Source organism: Setaria viridis, chromosome 4 (genome assembly GCF_005286985.2).
Source record: "Setaria viridis chromosome 4, Setaria_viridis_v4.0, whole genome shotgun sequence".
NCBI lineage: Eukaryota > Viridiplantae > Streptophyta > Magnoliopsida > Poales > Poaceae > Setaria > Setaria viridis.
In genome coordinates this window covers 20,610,747-20,631,703 of record NC_048266.2, presented here as the reverse complement: position 1 = coordinate 20,631,703, position 20,957 = coordinate 20,610,747, and the positions used below count along the sequence as shown (strand labels likewise).

Sequence of the window (20,957 nt, the reverse complement as noted above, 5' to 3'; positions counted from 1 at the left end):
TTTTACAATATACGATAAATCCCATCACACGAGAGCTTAACTTGAAGTAAGCACTTATCTTACTTACAGGGTGCTATAACGATGCGGCACAACTTCTTCATTGATCTTCTAGCGCTCATTGATCTTCTAGCGCACGAAGCGAATGCCTAGAGGACAAGACTACCAGGCATTGTAAAACATTTCCTTTGGCGCATCACAAGCAAAGAAATAGGATAGATAGGGGACATTTGGATGACTTGTAGTCGTACTTGTTCTACATTATTATTATTATCCTGCTGAATCCAATCTTGGATGATATACTTATTTCGTATTTATACATGTTTTATATTTTTATTATCCCGTTGAATCCAATACTTTGCAATATAAAAATTTTGTTGCCCGTATGCACGGACACGATCCTAGTCAAAAAAAAAGGCTAGAGTTTGTTGACAACATGCTATCCCCCCGTTGCAGCTTTGGTGTACTCAAGGTAAAAGAAATACGCCAAGTGCAGCTTGGAACACACTATTAGCAGCCTCCTTATTTGTCATCTTCATGGACTCATGCCAATGGTCACTTGCATCAGTCACCTTCACTACCGCCAACCTGGTCATCTTCACTATTTTCAATGACGTGTGCAAGGGAATTAGCTTGCAGCTTCTTAAAATGGCTTATAAAGTCAGTTGCTTCCGAGATGAGAGCATTTTTGGCAGCCTTCAGATCACCAGCTTTCTTCTTAGAATGAGCCTTCACAGAATCAGCAGCTTTAAAACCTGGAATCTTTTTGCAAGGTCTTTTTGTGCCTTCTCTGCGAGACAACTGGTCAATGTACTTCTCCTGTAAGACAACATTCTTTACAGGTTTCAAAACTCCTGGGCTTGGTTCATCTGGCTTATTTTTCAACCGTGAAAATGGTTTCTTTTGTCGTGAAGAACTTGCGCTGAACCTGGGCAAAGAACCTGAATTGATACAACTGTGAGGAGTCCCAGGAGAATCCTCAAAAGAAATGTTCAATTGTAAGGCACTTGGTGAGGATTCAAATATTGAGAAGTGATCAGCCTCATGAGCATGGTCAATGAGGCAATGCTTCTGCAGTAAATGTCTCACTGTCTTCTGTGCTGCTAAGCTCTTTTGTTTAGAAGTCCTTTGCCTCCTGACTGCAGGTTTCAAGAGATTTGGAAGTTCAGGATCGGACAATGAGAAATTTGCCAGAGGAGAATACTTTGCTTTGCATGTCCTAGGACGAGGGGCAATAGGAGTAGGTGTTGAGAGATCAGCATGGATTCTGTTGAAGCACTCCTCAGCAGATCTCCCTGGTACCTGCAAATAAATAGAACTAAGGTTTGCCTTCACTAGTAGAGAATTGACTTTCGATGCGCCCCCTTTTGTCCCGGTTTAAAGTTGGCCCGGGACAAAAGGAGGTGCGCCACGGTAGGCAAAAATTGAGGGGAGAGTTAGTCCCGGTTGGTAATTGCAACCGGGACTAAAGGCCCCCCTTTAGTCCCGGTTGCAACGGCTAGTGGAGGGCTGTTGGTGGCGGCACCCTTTTATCCCGGTTGGAGGCTCCAACCGGGATAAAAGGTGAGTTTAGTCCCGGTTGGAGCCTCCAACCAGGATAAAAGGGTGTCCCTTTTGTCCCGGTTGGAGCTTCCAACCGGGACTAACCATTCAACCGGGACAAAAGGTGTTCCTTTTTGTCTCGGTTGGAGTTTTTAACCGGGATAAAAACTCATCCCCATTATATACGGCCAAGACAGAGGACTTTCTTCCTCCTCCAGCCCGAGCCAGTCCAGCACATTGACAGAGAGAGCTGAGCTTCACCTACTCTTTGGTGCTGCCCGAAGTTTTTTCCCTCATTTTCGTGGGAATTTCACTCGGCCAACACAAGTGTTGTGAAGGTTTGCTACTTCATCCTCGTGTTATGCTTTGATTTATGCTTTGGAGATGGAAAGATTATTTGCTAGAATGTGATGATGAAGTAGAAAAATGGAGAGGTATTTTGAGCTAGAATGTGAGGGAGATTGATGTGTCATATATAGTATGCATTATTGCAGTGGTTTAAAAATGATGCTACCTTGTCTAGACGGTTTATCTTATCAAATTCAATATGGTTTTTTAAATCCATACTTGTTGAACTTGCATACCGTGTTCATTTCTGCTAGGATGTTCTCCGCCGAGCAGCAACGTATGTCAAGAAGGAGGTTCGATTCTATGAGAAAGAGTGGATACGGACATTGTGACCGTGTCCCCTTTTCCGTAGCATCTAACCTCTTTCATGACGAAGTGCGGTGCCGCCCAGTTGAGGACATGCTCGCGAAATGATCACGGTCTTCAAGTTCAACAACTTCTGTAGTGGTAAGGAAAGAATTTTTGTACATAGATGACTTCTGCTACTTGTTGAACTTATCAAATTCAATAAAGTTTTTCAAATCCATACTTGTTGAACTTGCATACCGTGGTCATCTCACATAGGATGTTCTCCGCCAAGCTGCAACATATGTCAAGAAGGAGGGTCGATTCTACGAGAAAGAGTGGATACGGACATCGTGACCATGTCCCCTTTTCCGTAGCATCTAACCTCTTTCATGACGAAGTGCGGTGCCACCCAGTTGAGGACATGCTCGCGAGATGATCACGGTCTTCAAGTTCAACAACTTATGCAATGTTAAGGTAATAATTTTTGTACATAGATGGCTTCTGCTACTGGAGGAAGTGGCGATGGTGGGGGCGATCGTGGTTCCTATTTCGGCAAGGGGAAAATCATAGTTGGCCCTCAGCATAAGCCGAAGAAAAAGAGCGCGCTGGAAAAAGCAATGCTTCGTTATTTGCAGCAACGTCATGAAGAAGCTGTTGCCGCGGGTCAGGAACCTCCTTTTGGTGGTCGTTATGCTCCACCCTCAATCCCGGGTGTTTCACGTCCTCTTAGTACTACCGTTTCAGGCGGCACAAATAAACCTAAGGATATGATTGGGTCAGCGGAACCTTCGTCTTCACCGTCCAAGGATGCTTAAAGTCCTACTTGATAATAACCAGTGGATGGCTTGTTGTATTGTATCATGTTGTTTGGGACTTTAATTTAAATATGTGTATTTGGATCTTCATGTTGTTGTATTGTACCATGTTGTTTGGATCTTTAATCGATTTTCACGCGTAATCCATTGTCAAGTGTAATCCATTTTCATGCGTAATACGATGCAGATGGACCGGCAATGGATGTATAATGCAGACAGGCGGAGCAAGGCGTTTATTGATGGCTTGCATTATTTTCTTGAAGTGGCCAAAGCGAACAAGCTAGAGAATGGGTTCGTATGTTGTCCATGCTTCCAATGCAATAACAAGAAAGAGTATTCAAAGGATTCCTGGGGGACTATTCACAGCCACTTGTTTAAATACGGTTTCATGCCTAACTATTTGGTTTGGACCAAGCACGGTGAACTAGGGGTCGTAATGGAAGATGGCGAGGAGGAGGAGGAAGATGACACTATTCCGGACTGGGTTGCAGGCCAAGCTTTTGCAGGTACTACAATGGGCGAGGCTGATGAAGATGAGTTTGCAGAAAATGGCCCTACTGATGACCTTGGTCAGGTGATACGAGATGCATATAGAGATTGTAAAACTGAGAAGGAAGCAGCAAAGTTGCAGCGCATGATAGATGATCACCAAAAATTGTTGTACCCAGGTTGCCAGCAGGGCCATAAAAAACTAGGTACAACACTAGAATTTGTGCAATAGAAGGCAAACAATGGTGTGTCCGATAAGGCATTTCAGGGGATGTTGAACATTGTCAAGAAGATTCTCCCCAAGAATAATGAATTACTGTCCACAACATATGAAGCTAAACAGATTATTTGACCTCTCGGATTGGATGTTCAGAAGATACACGCATGCCCTAATGACTGTATCCTCTATCGTGGTGATGAATACGAGAAATTGGATGCTTATCCCGTCTGCGAAGCCCTGCGGTATAAGATCAGGCGAGATGATCCTGGTGATATCGAGGGGCAGTCTCCCAAGAAGAGAGTTCCCGCGAAGGTGATGTGGTATTTCCCTATAATACCACGCTTGAAGCGCTTGTTCAGGAACAAGGCGAATGCTAAGTTGGTGCGATGGCACAAAGAAGACCGTAAGAAAGATGAGATGCTGAGACACCCCGCAGATGGGGCACAGTGGAGATCAATTGATAGAACATTCCCAGACTTTGAAAGTGAAGCAAGGAACATAAGGTTTGGTTTAAGCACTGATGGATTCAATCCATTCGGTGAGTTGAGTAGTGTCCATAGTACTTGGCCTGTGACCCTTTGTATGTTCAACCTTCTCCTTGGTTGTGCATGAAGCGGAAGTTCATTATGATGCCGGCGCTTATCCAAGGCCCAAAACAACCCGGCAACGACATTGACGTGTACCTAAGGCCGTTGGTTGATGACCTTTTACAGCTCTGGAAGGAAGAAGGTGTACGTGTGTGGGATGAGGATAGACAAGAGATCTTTAATCTACGAGCATTGTTGTTCGTAACCATCAACGATTGGCCTGCATTGAGTAACCTTTCAGGACAGACAAATAAGGGATATCGAGCATGCACCCACTGTTTAGACGACACAGACAGCATGTACTTGAAGCATTGTAAGAAGGTCGTCTATATGGGTCATCGTCGATTTCTCCCTGCTCACCACCAGCTGAGAAAGAGCGGGATGCATTTCAAAGGGGCACCAGACCATCGTAAAAAACCTGCACACCGTAATGGAAAGCGTGTGTTCGAGATGATGAAGGATGTAAATGTAGTCTTTGGAAAGGGACTTGGTAGCCAACCTGTTCCGAACGACGATAACGGACATGCACCCATGTGGAAGAAAAAGTCAATATTTTGGGAGCTACCTTATTGGGAAATCCTAGAGGTTCGCAACGCAATAGACGTGATGCACCTGACGAAGAATCTTTGCGTGAACGTGCTAGGGTTCATGGGTGTTTATGGAACCTTAAAAGATACATTGGAAGCACGACAGGACTTGAAAGCCATGGGGCAACGAGATGACCTACATCCGGAAAAGAGAGATAATGGACATCACTACTTACACCCTGCCAGTTACACTCTCAGCAAGGAAGAGAAGGATAGCATGTTTGAATGCTTGAATAATATGAAGGTCCCGTCTGGGTACTCCTCGAATATAAAGGGAATAATAAATATGAAACAAAAGAAGTTTACAAATCTCAAGGCTCATGACTGCCACATGTTGATGACCCAGTTGCTTCCGATTACACTGAGGGGTGTTCTACCAGAAAATGTCCGATTGCCGCTCGTAAAGCTATGCGCGTTTCTCAATGCGATTTCGCAGAAGGCAATCGATCCATCCAAGCTATCAAAGCTACAGAACGATGTGGTGCACTGTCTTGTCAGTTTTGAGTTGTTATTTCCACCATCCTTCTTCAATATTATGACGCACTTACTGGTTCACCTAGTAAAAGAGATTGGTATTCTCGGACCTGTATACCTGCACAATATGTGGCCTTTCGAGAGGTTCATGGCAGTCCTAAAAAACTATGTTCTTAATCGTGCCCGTCCAGAAGGAAGCATCGCCAAGGGATATGGAACAGAGGAGGTGATCGAGTTTTGTGTTGATTTTATTGATTCAATTGACTCGATTGGGGTTCCAACTTCACGTCACGAGGGGAGGCTCCGAGGAATGGGCACCCTTGGAAGGAAATCAAGTTTGAGCAATGATACTGATTTGTTCGACAAGGCACACTACACTGTTCTACAATAGTCATCCTTTGTGTCTCCGTATATCGAGCAGCACAGGCAGATGGTAGCTTCCAAAAACCCGACCAAATCCGATGCTTGGCTTACCCGTCAGCACATGGAAACTTTTCCCACCTGGTTGCGCCAACAACTTATGGGTAACTCTGAGATTCACCCACAGCTTGCCTGGTTAGCCAGGGGACCTGCTAGCTCAATCGTCAAATTCCAAGGCTATGAGATAAATGGTTACACATTTTACACGAGAGCCCAGGACCAGAAAAGCACGAACCAGAATAGTGGTATCCACATAGATGCCATGGACAGAAATAATAGCAAGGAGTCGTATTATGGTTTCATACAGGAGATATGGGAACTCGAATACGGACCGCTGTACATCCCTCTATTTCTTTGCAATTGGGTGAAGCTAACTGCCATAACCAAAGATCAGTACGGAATGACAATAGTAGATCTGAGCAAGACTGGATACAGTGATGACCCATTCGTACTTGCCAATGATGTGCATCAGGTGTTCTATGTGAAGGACATGTGTAGCAAACCCAAGAGGAATCCAGAAGAGACATGGGAGCCAATGTGCCACATAGTTCTTCCAGGTAAAAGAAAAATCGTGGGAGTCGAGGATAAAACAGACCAATCAGATGATTATGATCAGTTTGATGGCATGCCTCCATTCGCCGTTGAAGTTGATCCAAGCATCCTGTTATCCAAAGAAGAGGCTCCGTACTTACACCGCGATCATGATCAAGGAACTTTCGTGAAGAAGAAATTTTACAACGTTGTATTGTAATGCGTTAAATGTACATGACCTTTGTGTATTAATTGATACAATTTTTAATTTACCCTATGTATGATTTCATGTGTTCTTAAATTTGTTAGGTGAAGATTTTTTAGATAAACATGAACAATGTTAACCACATACAAACATGGATTTTTCTGCGCATTGAAATTATTTAATTGAATAATTTCTTGATCACAGCGATGCAGTAAAATAAATATTTTAGAGGCTAAATGAACTGGTATAGAATTAATGATTAATTCATACTTATTGTCAATTTACTCGTTAATTAAATATATTTTTGCATGTACAAAATATGTGAAGGTTTTGTTTTTCATCCTGAAATGCAGTGAAAAGATAAAATAAAATCCATTTCCAAAAAACAGGCGGGAGAAGAAAACTAGGAAAAAAGACCTTTTGTCTCGGGTGCCAACAGCAACCGGGACAAAAGGCCCCCCTTATATCCCGGTTGCAAACGGCAACCGGGATAAAAGGGTACTTTTCGTCTCCCGCCCGGACGTACCCTTTTATCCCGGTTGCCAACTGCAACCGGGATAAAAGGCCCCCCTTTTATCCCGGTTGGTGGTGGCACCTGGGATAAAAGGGTACGCTCCCAGCCCCACCTGGCGGACGCACCCTTTTGTCCCGGGTCCCGTCACCAACCGGGATAAAAGGGGGGGCCTTTTATCCCATTGGTGACGGGACCTGGGACAAAAGGCCCTTTTGTCCCGGGTGCCATTACGAACCGGGATAAAAGGGGGGGGTTAAAAGGCACTGTACTCCCTTCAACCCCCACGCCAGTTACACTTAGCAAAATTTTCGCCAAGTCCCACGCGTTCTGCTTCGCCGTCGCCGCCCGTCCGCCTCCCTCGCCGGCCGCCGCCGCCGTCGTCCCCCATTGCGCCGGCTGTCGTCGTCCCGCCGCTGACCGCGCCCAGACATCCTCCTCCTCCATCGCCCCGGCCGGCCCGCCTCGTTCCTCCTCGTCCGTCGCGCTCGGCCCCCACCTCATCGCCTCCGGCCACCGGCTCCATCCTCGTCGCTGCCTCGTCGCCCCTCGTCGCCGCCTCGTCGCCGTCCCGCCGTCTCGCACGCCTTGGCTCTGTCATCGTCGCCTCGGCCGCCGTCCTCGCCGCACCGGCCACCGCCGTCCCGCCACCCGGCCGCCACGGTCCCGCCGACCCGGCCACCTCGTCGCCCCGGCCACCGTCGACGACCGTGCGCGAGAGGTCCGCCGCGCTGGCCGGCATTGGCGCCGGGAAGGCCTTTTTTTTAAGTTAGAAAATTATGTTATATTTTTATGATAGATTTTTAAGTTAGATTGTTAAGTTAAAAAATTAAGTTATATTTTTAAGTTAGATTTTTTAGTTAGATTTTTAAGTTAGATTTTTAAGTTAGATTTTTTTTAAGTTAGATTTTTTTTAAGTTAGATTTTTGTATATGTGTCACCTTCGCCGTCCCGCCACCGTGACCGCCGCCGTCACAACCTAGTAGGCACCACCCGTGGTTCCGGGGAACCGTCCCCGCCTCCGCCGTACCGTCGCCCTGACCGCCGCCGTCACAACCTAGGCACCGCATGTGGTTATTGCTAGAAATTCGTAGAAATTTGTAGAAATTCGTGGAAATTCGTAGAAACTTGTAGAAATTCGTAGAAATTTGTAGAAATTTGTATAAATATTCCGGACTTTGTAGGATTCATGTTATTTTATGATTTCATTATATACATGTATGATTCCGGACTTTGTAGGACTTTGTAGAAATTTGTAGTAAGATGATTTCTATGACTGTCATGTATGATTCCATGTATGTTTCAATCAATAGTTGAAATGGCAGACGATGAGACCGCAAGGTATATCATGGAGCAGATAATCGCTGGTGATGGTAGTGGTGACAACGTTCCACTATCGTACACGGATGAAGAGGGCACCCAGGCGGACATGTTCCTCAACATGTCCGCCGATGGGAATGAAGAGCAACAACTGTAGCAACACCTTGCCGTGGCGGAAGGTTCTGGCGAGGTATATATAATGATTCTTGTATTGTTTCACGCTACCGTTACTACTATGTACTAATTAACGAATCTTGAACTGTTAGCCCTCCGGATCAACGCAAGGGCAGAAGACCCGAGGTCGTACAAAGGTGATGGAAGGGAGGCTTGTCATCACGGAAGTGACAGAAGAGGGCAGGCCGGTTGCTCCCGAGAAAGTAGCAAAGAAGTACGTGAGTCAGATCGGGGCAATCGTCCGGGACAACGTGCCTATCAGCATCAGAGAATGGAAGGGCAGAAGCACTAATCCGTACGCCCTCCTGGAGACAGAAAAGAATATGCTGTGGGAAGATGTGAAGAGACATTTCACATTCTCCGAAGGATATAGTGAGAAGGATGTCAAAGCGTGGACGCTTAAGAAGATGGCTACACAATTCCAGACATTCAAGAAGATGCTGGATACTCACTACATTAAGAAGGGCCGAACTCCAGACTTCAACGCGTGGCCAAAGTTGAGGGACCACTGGGATGCATTTGTTGAATATAAGAGGAGTGAAGACGGTGTGAAAAAGATCACGACCAATACAACAAATGCTAGTCAGAAGGGCTACCACCATCATTTGGGGCGAGGTGGGTATGGCTCAGCAATTCCCAAGTGGAGGAAGATGGAACAAGATCTGATCCAAGGGGGAATCGTACCTGCAACTATTGAATGGCCCGAACGATTAAAAAATTGGTACTACGCTCATGGAGGCTCCCTAAGCCAAGAGGATGGGACGTTGATTTTTAATGACACAATACGTGAGAAGGCCGATCATCTTGTGAAGAACATTGAAGATTCTAAGGCTGGGAGGTTGAAGGTGGACCGAGAAAATGATGAGCTCACATTGGCCCTCGGTAATCCGGAGCACCCAGGACGTTGCCGAGGGTTCGGGGTGGTTCCGTGGAAGTTTGCTTTCCGAGGTGACATCGCCTCGTACAGAAGCCGGAAGCGAAGAAAGGAACAGATCGAGGAGAGCTGGCGGCAGATGCTAGAATCTAAAGTGCAGGCACAGGAACAAAGAATGATGGATGAAATCAATCGGCGGGTGGCCCACGCAGTTGCGGAGTTGGCTCAATCTGGAGCATTGCCGACTCCTAACACCGCCAGCCCTTCTCAACGCCTCTTGAGCAGTTGTGCTTCTACAGGGGTCCTCGATGCGCAGACGCCCAGGTTACCCGTGGAGGAGCAACGGTTCCCCGTGGATGCCATCACACAACGGACCTCATGTGAGCTGCATGCACCGGTCGGCAACCTCACTATTAAGGTATACTTATACATAATATTTATGCAATCTTGTCAATTGATCCAGGCCTCGAGATCGGAGTTGAACTTGTTTACTACTGCTATATGTACAGGTAGCGTACGGGAGTGCGTTAGCAACCCTGGCGGGGCAGAGCAGTCATGGCATGGAAATTCCACCGGGCTACGCCAGCGTCCGCGTAGAGCAAATAGTTGATAGCTAGTATGAAGGTCTAGAGCTCGACCTCCCGGGAGGCGATGGGGAAAAGACATTGGCAGATGCGCTTCATGGGATCATTCTATGGCAAAAACGCTACATCATTATTCCCGGCACGGAGCCATCTCCTCAGAGCTCAAGACCGCTCCCCGTAGATCCCCAACAGCGACCTTCTCCTCATACCTCGAGACCGTCATCTCCTGCTCCAGGACCGTCCCTTCCATCTATATCAAGGTCTCCATCTCCACCACATCCTGGTGCTGGGAGCGATGATGACAATAACAACACCCCTCCCCGATCACCGTCGCCGGCACCAAGAGCGGCCCCCTTGAAGGAACCTGCACCACCACTAAAGAAGTCACGAGCACCGCCTCCGAAGCAAAGACAGAGAAAGAAGAAAACAAAGGAGCCTGAAGTGACTCGTAAGGAATGCTGGGAGGCAATGTCTCATGCGGAACAGTGGGCAGAAATCCAACGAGAGGCCAGTGAGTGGTTCAAGAAACAAGCCGAAGAAAAAAAAGCAAGGGAGATGGAGCCACCGCCAGTAAGTCGGCGAGATTTAAACTTTTTTATCAGGATGGAAGAAGGAGCCAAGAAAAGGATACCACTCTTATCAAACTATGAACGGGCTTTAGTAAAGGCTGATGAAAAGGATAAAAGGAAAGGAAAGTCATCTTCCAGCGGTCCTGTCCCCGACCTCAGCCATTTATCAAAAAAAGATGCTCAACGGGTAAAAGCAATGCCCTTGGATCAACAAGCAAATGTATTGAAGTTCATGGAAGAAACAGGTCTGGGACTTGATGAATGCATAGGGCAAGTTGAGACGCCAACTGCACCGCCCCCTGAGCCAAGATGGCCTTATGAGCTAGGCAAACCTCTAGTAAAGCCTTCATTGGTACGGAAGCTATCAACAAAGATGTACGCATTCCATCAATGGTACATGATGGCATCCGCTGACTCGAGGGAGATGATCGGCCTGAAGGTAAAACCGATAGATTTTCACGGTGAAGGGGAGAAAGTGCTGTGGCTAGACTTCAAGGATATATACAAAGTGTACCATCATGATGCCCTAGACGTCTCTCTGATCAGCGCTTGGGTTCTGTAAGTGTCCGTTTATCTCTACATGTAAATTTTGGCGTGCGTCACCGTACTAACTTTGTCTTCCATTTCATGTAGGATGCTAATTTAGACATGCTGCCGAGAGGCGTACCTACATGTAGGCTTCATGGATCCATCTGTAGTTAACCAACAACAGATACAATTAGCGCCGGAAAAAACCTTTGCGGAAGTATACAATTTCCTAGACAAACAAACATTCAAGGATTTCATACTACTTCCATACAACTTCAAGTAAGTGTGTGTATACCGTCTACTTTTGATGTCTTTTTCCTTATCTCTACATGTTAGTTAGCTCTAATATGCATGAACATTTTACGCGCGCAGCTTCCACTGGATCCTTATTATAATTGAGCCTGAAAGAAGCCACGTCACTGTCTTCGATTCGTTGAGGAAAGATCTGGTGGAGTACCAAGAAGTGCAAGACATGCTAGGCTTGTAATAATTCTGGACCTTTATCTCTATGCAAAAGTTTATTTCCTAAATTTTATCCCTGTTACACTATATCATTCATTATTCTAATCCGCAGCGTATGGAAACAATTCATAAGGACACACAAAGGTCCATTCAAAGAAAAACTTACATGGAACACAGACTTCCCCGTACGTATGAAGTCTGCACATTTATTACATTGTATAACACGAATATTTCATAACTTATTTTTTTCCGCACTGAAGTGCTTAAGAGAGGAACCCGGGAATAATCTATGTGGCTACTACATCTGTGAGCACATGCACATTTTTATGGGACCCAAGGGGCTGAAGATGACACCGCACAACTTTAAAGTACGTAAAATAAAACTATTACTAGTTAATTATTTTCTAGCTCCTTATATGTATTTGTTCGTGTAACATTCACAAATTTCCAAATTATAGATGTTAAATATTCAACAAGGACTCTCGAAGGAAGAAAGAGTAGCGGCAATATGTGAAGGTCTCATTGGATTCCTAATGGACGAGGTGGTAGATCCAAAAGGAGAATTTTATTACGATGGACGACAATAAGACACTCCGATCAGCAACACCACGACGGGAAGATTGTAGACAGATACTTTGATTTATTTGTATATATAATACGCGCTAATTATGATCGATTTGTACTAAGCTAGTTGAATTGTGTATATGAATTGTGTATAAGAATTATGTATATATATAGTAATTGTATAATTACAAATCCCATTCGTTTAAATACTAGTTGATTTCGTTCTAAAAAAATCTCAACTACTAAAGGTTAATAAATTAAAAGGGCCGTGGTACTACGTACGTGATGCATGCATGAAAAATTCAGGCGCCGGGCAGTGCCATGCAGGCGCCATTTAGTCCCGGTTGGAATCCAACCGGGACTAAAGGGTAACCCTTTAGTCCCGGTTGGGAAATCCAACCGGGTCCCGGTCGCTTCTACCAACCGGGACTAAAGGGCCTGTCCTGCGCCTGGCGTGGCAGGCCCTTTAGTCCCGGTTGGTGACACCAACCGGGACTAAAGGGGACTTTTACTCCCGGTTAAAAGACCTGGGACTAAAGACCCCCCCTTTTGTCCCGGTTGGTTTATCCCGGATGGATTTTCGAGAGATATGCACCCTACCAACCGGGACTAAAGGCCAATTCTCTACCGGTGCTTAAAATGTTAAAACAACAGTGGCAATTAACTTGCTAAAAAAACTCGACCTGCGGGGTAAGATAGCCCCCAGGCATTTTGCTAAGAAGAAAACCTTCTCACGCAGGCCGAGAAAATTCCCGAACCCCTGCCCCACCCTTACATAGCGGGGCAATTAACTGACTGGCACTAAAAATACTAAGACAATAAATGCTAACAATATTAACTTCTTCAAAGTTGGCGTCAGTAATACCGGAGACGACAGAAAATAATACTAGCTTTCTTGTAAATGCTGATGTTCATGATGGCATGTGTTACTTTCCAGCATCTACAAAGTACTTAGATTAGCCTATTTTTTATCTACTAATATGTCAGGAATTACACATTTAAAGAGGCAAGTAGCCCTTAGTGCATATGTTTCACAACTAAACAGGCAGCACTTGGTTCGCAACTACTGCTTTCCCGTGTAATTTGCACAGGTGGGTAAGGATCTGATGATCAAGGGTAGGGCCAGCCTTGGCAGGCCAGCCCAGAGTTGTTCTCCCACGCTGTCAGCCAAGGCTCTAAGATCGGTTGGAAAGGAGATGTTACATGGACGGCTGGCCATCTGCCTTTAGCAGGCCAGGCAGGAGCTCTTCTTCCATGCCATCAGCCAAGACCTGAAGACATTTAGAAGCAGAGACTAGTGAACTTATTTGGACTATTCTTGCTTGAGAATAACAATTACAATAGGCCTACTTATAAAGAGGACTTTCCTAACGAGTAACAATCATTTTTCTCGAACAACGCAGAACTGCGTGTAACAAGTAACAATTATGAATGAATAATACAAATAAGAACCCACCTAACTAATATATAAGTTAAAAAGCTGATTGTGAACAGTTTTGGGGAATAGCCATCCTTGTTGGGAAAAATGACACCATCTCAATCTTTGGACTGGAGCGCTCTCCTTTTCCATTATAGCTGAACCATACATCTGCCAACTACTCATCCCATTTTACTAATTACTATTTAGCTTATGTTGGAGTTGGAGCCTTGCACTTTACTGTTTCTGTTGTACATTGTTCATAAGAGGAATACTACCACAAGGAGTAGCACCAAAACCCATGAACAACCCATGTTCACTGAGGGAATTCCTAAATAGATGCAAAATCATTCGGACCACGCTACATTAACTGCATCATTCTCGTTGTATTTTTATGATAAACAAGACAAGATAACAATATAGAATAATGGTTCTTCGGGTAGCTGTTGCAATTATGATGAAATGATGAAAACAGTAAAGCAAATAACGCAAGGACTGGAATTACCAGTTTGGAAACTCTCTTCCAGAAATGCGGGGATGGTCGGGCACTGAAGTATGCATGGCGCAATGCGACGTCCTGCTCTTCTGTCCAATCATCTAAGCCATGGAAATGTTGTTTTCTTTCTCTTTCAATCCCACTTGGCACTTCATTATTTTCCTCAGTGTTCATCAGTCTTTCATCCCCAAATTGGGGCTGCACCACCAAAGATGAATTCCTTTTATTTTTACCTTTTTTTTGGCTGACTTTTCTGGTTTCATTGCTAGTTGCAATTTCTTGGCTATCTGGAGACAATGATTGGAGCTCCTGGTAATTTTGCCTCTTTGGTGAGGACCTTCCTTCAGTGCCTCTCTTCCTCTTTCTAGTCAGCACCTCACGATGGCTGGGGTTTAGCTGTTTCTTCTCTTTCCTTTTGCAAGATAGATCTGCAATCTTTTGCCTGATAGGAATATCTTGGGAATTCGAACGCAGTGGCTGCGGTTCCTTGTGGTTTTTCGTCCTTGGTAAAGCCTTTGCTGCAGCATTTCTTTGGCTCCTCCTACGATTCTTTATATTCTTATCTTTCCCTGAAACATTCGGAGTCTTTCTGTTATGAGTAACTTGAAGAAACTTTTGAGGCAGCAGTTGTGTGCCCAAACTCTTATCTGCTGGGTGAAACCGTGGGGATCTGCGCCGTGGTGTGATTGCTGATTGATAATCCCTGACCTCCCATTCCTACAAGGGTGTGCAGAAATTAACAATGCCACGTCCTACAATCTAAGAATCCAATCACTAGTAGAAAATTAGGCTTTAATCCCGGTTGGTAAGGTGCAAATATCCCGAAAATGCATCCTCTTTTATCCCGGTTGGTATCCCGAAAATGCATCCTCTTTTATCCCGAAAATACCAACCGATTTTTCACGCGAAATATGCGCGTGCGCGGTTCGTGGGATTCGAACCCACAACCTCCAGCCTCGCGCGTAGCTTCCTTGCCATCCCACCTACACACCACATCTGACTATGTAGGGGATACTATCCTTTTGTATTAACTCGTGGGGGACCCTTTTATCCCGGTTGGAAACACCAACCGGGATAAAAGACCCCCTTTTATCCCGGTTGGTGTTTCCAACCGGGATAAAAGGGTTCGAGGATTTAATCCCCTTCCAGCCACCTTCCAGTCACCTCGTTAGGGGTCCTTTTATCCCGGTTTGAAACACCAACCGGGATAAATGACCCCCTTTTATCCCGGTTGATATTACAAACCGGGATAAAAGGCTCTTGACCCTTTTATCTCGGTTGGTAACACCAACCGGGATAAAAGGGGGGGTCTTTTATCCCGGTTGGTGTTTCAAACCGGGATAAAAGGCCTCTCAGAGTATTTTTTTCCCACTAGCCTTTGCAACCGGGATAAAAGGTCCCGGTTGGTGAGCCCCCCACCAGTGACCAAGTTTTAGTCCCGGTTGGTGAACCTTTTGTCCCGGCCAACTTTAAACTGGGACAAAAGGGGGCGTATGGAAAGCCAATTCTCTACTAGTGAATGTGAACAGAATGGAGATCTCTAACTAACGAACATGCTAGTATTAGGGCTGGATAAACACGAACTAGATCAAAATGGTAGTGAGATATAGAAATCAAGAAACAGCTTAGGAACTGTTACTAGTGAGCAGTGAGACAAGTAAATAATTCTGATAGCAACAAACAAGACAGAACAAGATTTTTCTTGATAGCCATGGCATCCTTTGTATCGCGTGACTATTCAGTATGTATTTAAGAGAGCGCCTCAAATCAAAGAACAATGACAACAATAGGGTAGAAAATTGGGTTCCTAAAAAAGGTGAGGGGCGGAACAAGCAAATCAGGGGTCAAATCATAGAATTTTTTCCCCCTTTAATTCTAGAGAGGCAGGATCCAGTCAAGCGATCGTAGCCCCAAACCGAACCCAATCCCCAACAATCAAGAACGCCCCCTACCTCGATTCCGTTATCTATCAAAATCAGGTGATCCGGATCCCTGCCCGCGAGCCGCGGCGAGCGGCGCGGGAGCACTCTCGGCGCCAGAGCAGCCCCGGCGTCCTCAGCCCGGCTGCCGCCGCATCTCCACGTGTTCTTGGGAGTGGCCTGTTTCTTAGCCGTCTGGGGCTCCTCCGCCTCGTCCCAGTTCTTGGCACGGGAAGGGAGCCTCCGCAAGAACAAGCTTCGCAAGGTTGCGTGGTGCGAGCGTAGCCTTGTGTCTCGTCATGCTTCTTGGTCTTTTTTTACATTGTCTCGTCATGCTTCTTGGACTTTTTTTACATGGGCGCTTGCTAGCGCCCGGACGTCGGGCGTGAGCAACTTCCATCGGACGCATGCATCACCATCCGTTTTAATTCTGACGGTCAATAAATATCATTAATTATCCGACATTCCGTTGCAACATCAAAATAAAATAGCTGCAACATCGAAAATCTATGGTTGCAACATGAAAAAGATGCGAAAAAAATAGCTCAATGTAAACATAATATTCGTGAGGGAAAATTCCCACCGCAACATTGAACACATGTTTCATGCAACATTTCCAAAAAGTCATCATATGTTGAGTTGGGGTTGAGCTCGTACAGGAAGAAATATTGCAACATGAAAAATTGACAGATGAAACAACAAAAGCTAACTATTGCAACATCGAAACATCTCAGAAAATCAATCGTGCAACATCAGATGATACGTTCATCCGCAACACCCGTGCGCATCTACAGCACTTGCAACATCCAAGAATTTCTACTGCAACATCGTGAGATACCTATTGCAACATGGCAGTCGGGGGGCTATCCGTTGATGATGAGAAAAAAACCCGCCGCAACATCTGTTTCGTGTTGCATGGAACATTCAAATCTTTTATTGAAAATGCAACATCCAGATAAAACATGTGTGAAACATATGCAACATCTAGATCTACTTTGCAACATCCAAATGAAACACTTGCAACATTCTTCTCAAACACTTAAACTATACGCTTGCAACATGAAGCAAACCTTATGAAGCGTCCCTACATAAGTAGAGACTAAATGTGATACAAATATCAGTCCCAGGAGGCTGATAACACATTTATTCGACAGATAATTCAGTTACCGTACAACTCACGAGGGAGTGGGCGTGAGAGCCACGCAGCAATAAGAAGTAAATAAACAACAGCGGCTAACCAAGCGACTGCCAAAAGACAGCACTCGGGACTACACGGCAGTAGCAGCATCTTGGAAAGGCCAACACCACAGGCAGCGTTGGGTGTGGACACAACCTCTACTCAAGGTCCTCGGCGATGAAGTCCGGGTCTTCCTCTGTAGTAACGAAGCAAGGGTGAGTACGAACGTACTCAACAAGTCCAACCCCATCCACGGAGGGGGATACAAGCAAGTATATGCACAGGATATAACAAGGATAGGCTAGGGTTTATTTGCAATAAAGCTAGATTTTCAACACATGCATGGGCTCATTTTCAAACAAGTTTTCGTAAAACTTTTCTTTAGTAACCGAAACATGGAGTGGGGTTGATCCTACACAAAGGATCCAAGTTTTATCGCTATCGGACTCCCCGTCCGCCATAGCTCACGGCACAACTGCCGGACACTTCCAAAATCCAACACACACACACACGCACACGTGACCATCCATGCCCAAGTACTAGTTATGTGACCAAGCCGTAACTCGTCCAATGCCGTGGACACGGCTACCCGGATAGGTTTTAACTCTGCAGAGGTTGTACACTTTACCCACAAGTAGGGTACCGCAGCACGATCACCTTAGTGCCGGTGCGGATCCTAACAAAGCCATTACCCACCTTAGCTGCGACTGGCTAGCCCTCACGGAAGCACCCAAGGGGTTCACGGCCCATCCATGAGACCGTAACCGGGACCTAAGTCACCAACATCTTACTCCCTTTCCATAGGCTCCGTTGCTCACCAGCACCCCTGAGGACTAACAGTTTAGCTAGTGGGATTTATGCTAAGCCGTTGCCCATACAACGGTCGAGTGGTTGCACGATGGTGGAATTAGGCAAGATGACACATCAACTCGGTCCTTAATCATGACAAGATGGATATCTCCCGACATCGCTCAACCACTAAGGTACGAGCACAACATCCTGGTATTTCACACAAGAAACACCCATCCATCTCGTCTACACACCCCTTTCCTTCGAACCTAGAAAACCATTCTACCATACACACACACATATATTTTCCAAGTAAACCAATGTAATGGTGAGTGCAGTCGAGTAGCAATTTCCTAAGCATTCTAGCGGTGGTTATCAACTAAATAGGACGAGTCATATTTAGAGACAACCATAGGATAACAAGGAATGTTCATAACAGTCAAGGGGTGGCTATCCAACCATGTCTTGCAATAAAATAAAATTATATGCATTTTATAAAACAGGCCAATAGGTTGTGTTTGAAAAACTAGGTATTAAGTATGCATCAACGGGTGAGATTGGACTTGCCATCTTCAAAGCCTTCCGGGAGCTCCGGCTCGTGCTGCTGGTCCTCGGGCTTGGGCTCGCAGTCAAACTCCTCCTCGGGCTCCTCCTCGGGTAAACCGCGATCTACGGCACACACAAACGGACACACAAATAAATATAAGAAAATCGGTTTTTAACCGTGAGCTCCGAACAGAAAACGCGAACGGAAAATAGGTAGAAGTAGTATTTTTGGGAAATTTGGATATGGATCGGCGGAAGTATTCTGGAGGATGACGTGGTAAAATTTGGGATTAATTGGAGGAAGTTTGGTGCGTGAAATGACGAGTTAAACATGAATTAGAGGCTTAAAAAGGAGGTTTAGGACTAATTCGTAATAAACCAGGGACCTATTTGTAAATATTTTCAGGAGTAGAGGGGCGGATCTGCGAGAATCTCTGGAGAGTGGTGGAGGGACTAGTTTGCGAATAGGAAGAAAGAGGGGGTCAGATCGGAATTTTGGGGAATCTTTCCCCTTCTTCTTTCTTGGGCCGGCTTGGAGATTGGGGAGGAGTGGGGGGGCGATGATGGCCGGCCGGCCGGCCGGCCTCACCGGCAGCGGCCGTGGGCGGAGGAGGTGGAGGAAGGAGAGGGGGCTCCATTTTGCCCTTTACCTTGGGGAGTGGGGATGGGAAGGGGGCGGCCGGGGGTGGCTCGGGTGGCGGCGGCGTACGGGCGGCGGCGGTGCTTGGTGAGGGAGGGAGCAGGGCGGCGTGTGGATGGGTGGGGAGAGGAGCCGGGCGGTGAGGCCCTTTTATAGGTCGACGAGGGTGGCCGGCGGGATGGCCTTGGCGGCATGGCAGCGGTGGCGTGCTGGGGCGAGGAGGTAGGGGCCGGCGGCGGGCGGCGTGGAGCGGGGCCGAGGCGGCCGGCGCAGGAGGGGTGGCGTGCGGGGCCGGGGCGGCCGGATGCCGGAGCGGGCGGTGCAAGCGACCGGGGGCCGGGTCGGGCGCGTGGCCCGAGGAAGGCGGCGGCGTGGTCGGCGCCGGGCCGCAGGCGCGCGGAGGCCGAGCGGCGTGGCGCCAGTAGAGGTGGCGCCGGGGGGAGTTAAGGAGCTGGTGCCGGTTGTGCGGGCGCCAGGAAGAAGAAAGAGGAGGAGAGAGAAGAAGGAAGGAGGAAGAAGAAAGAAGAAGGAGGAAGAAAGGAAAAGGAAAAAGGAAAGGGAAGGGGAAAAAGAGAAAGAAAAAAGAGAGAGACCGGCAGTGTTTGCGGCACGCGGTCGGAGCACGCGCGCGGCGTCTGGCAACGGCACGCGGCGAAAATTACGGGCACGGTTAAAAAGATATGGGTCGGCTTGGATGCCGGGACGGTGGAATTGCCGGGAAGGTCTTGGAATTCTGAGAGCTCAGCGGTAAAAAGATTTTAAAAGCGATTTTTAACGGGTGATTTTAGTTGGTGATTTCCGCGGATGTTACACCTTAGCAAGAGGAGCACTGCACAGCAGGATCCGACGCTAGGAAACGGTGCTGGAGGAGGATGGCGGCAGCCGGCACAGCTCGTCCCTAGCTGTGGGGGAGCTACAGCCCGCGCCCGGTAGCGCCCCAGCGCCCGACAGCCTTCCTCGTGAATCTCCCAGGCGGCCAAGCTCATTGCAGGCGGAGCAACTCCTTTAGCGCCCGGCGTGGCTCGCCCCCTGGCCACGGGGGAGCGGCGGCTTGTGCCCCCGATGCTCGAGCAGCACCCGACGCCCTTCCCAGGCTCCGGCAGCGTGCGTAGATCGGCCACGACCTTGCCCCACAGAATCCATAAGCTCATGGGAATTGGGCGAAATCACGGCAATCCGCTGCCTCGCTCGTTGGAGTGCTGCCCGTGTCGCTGTCGCGCTCACCACACTAACGCCGCTTCTCGCTATCACGCTCATCGAAGTGCCAAAGCGTGCTGCTTATTCCTCGCCAGTCCGAGCGCTGCCCCGATGTCATTGCCCCATGCGGTCGCTGCGCTCGTCGGAGTCTTATCGAGCTGAATGGTTGGAAATTGGAGAGAGAGCAGTTGTGAGAGATAAAGAATGAAAGTAGAAAAATGTGTGATGCAAGTTAGGCCACGTCATTTTAACATAAAGGTGATGGGATTAGAGCGTCCGATGCATCGGACATCCGCTCCTGAGCATTACCCTTTTTATATATAAAGAGAAAAAGTATGAAATTTAACACAGGCCATAAAAAATGTCTTTGCCACACCACACTATAATTTTGTGGTAATTTGGTGCTGGACACTGACTATTATTATACTCGTTTTTAATACAAAGCCACCCAAAATGACCAGTATACCCCATCCTATCCTATGTCCTTTCTCTGCACCCAAACGAACCGACGCCGTCACCAATTCAATTCGTCGAGGCCTCCTGCGACGGGGCCTCCTGAGAACCAGCGACTCCCTCCCTTCCTAGTGGCTCTATTCCCGGTAACTGCCTCCCGGCGTCTGCCCCCTCCTGCTGCACATCCCATTCTGCTGTGGGTGCGGCGCCAATGCGGCGGCGGTGGGCGACCGC

The 20,957-nt window shown here is 47.0% G+C and overlaps 1 protein-coding gene across 1 annotated transcript; it reads right to left on the bottom strand.

Annotated features, from left to right (window-relative positions):
* Positions 1–561: 561 nt before the first annotated feature.
* On the bottom strand, positions 562–16,218 carry LOC117853520 (uncharacterized; the record flags this gene model as incomplete). The annotated part of the gene is made up of 4 exons (XM_034735853.2): positions 562–1,299; positions 14,012–14,491; positions 14,558–14,719; positions 15,955–16,218. Coding segments are annotated over 4 exons (1,644 nt in total), but the record flags the coding sequence as incomplete, so codon positions are not given.
* Between the last annotated feature and the right edge of the window lie 4,739 nt (positions 16,219–20,957).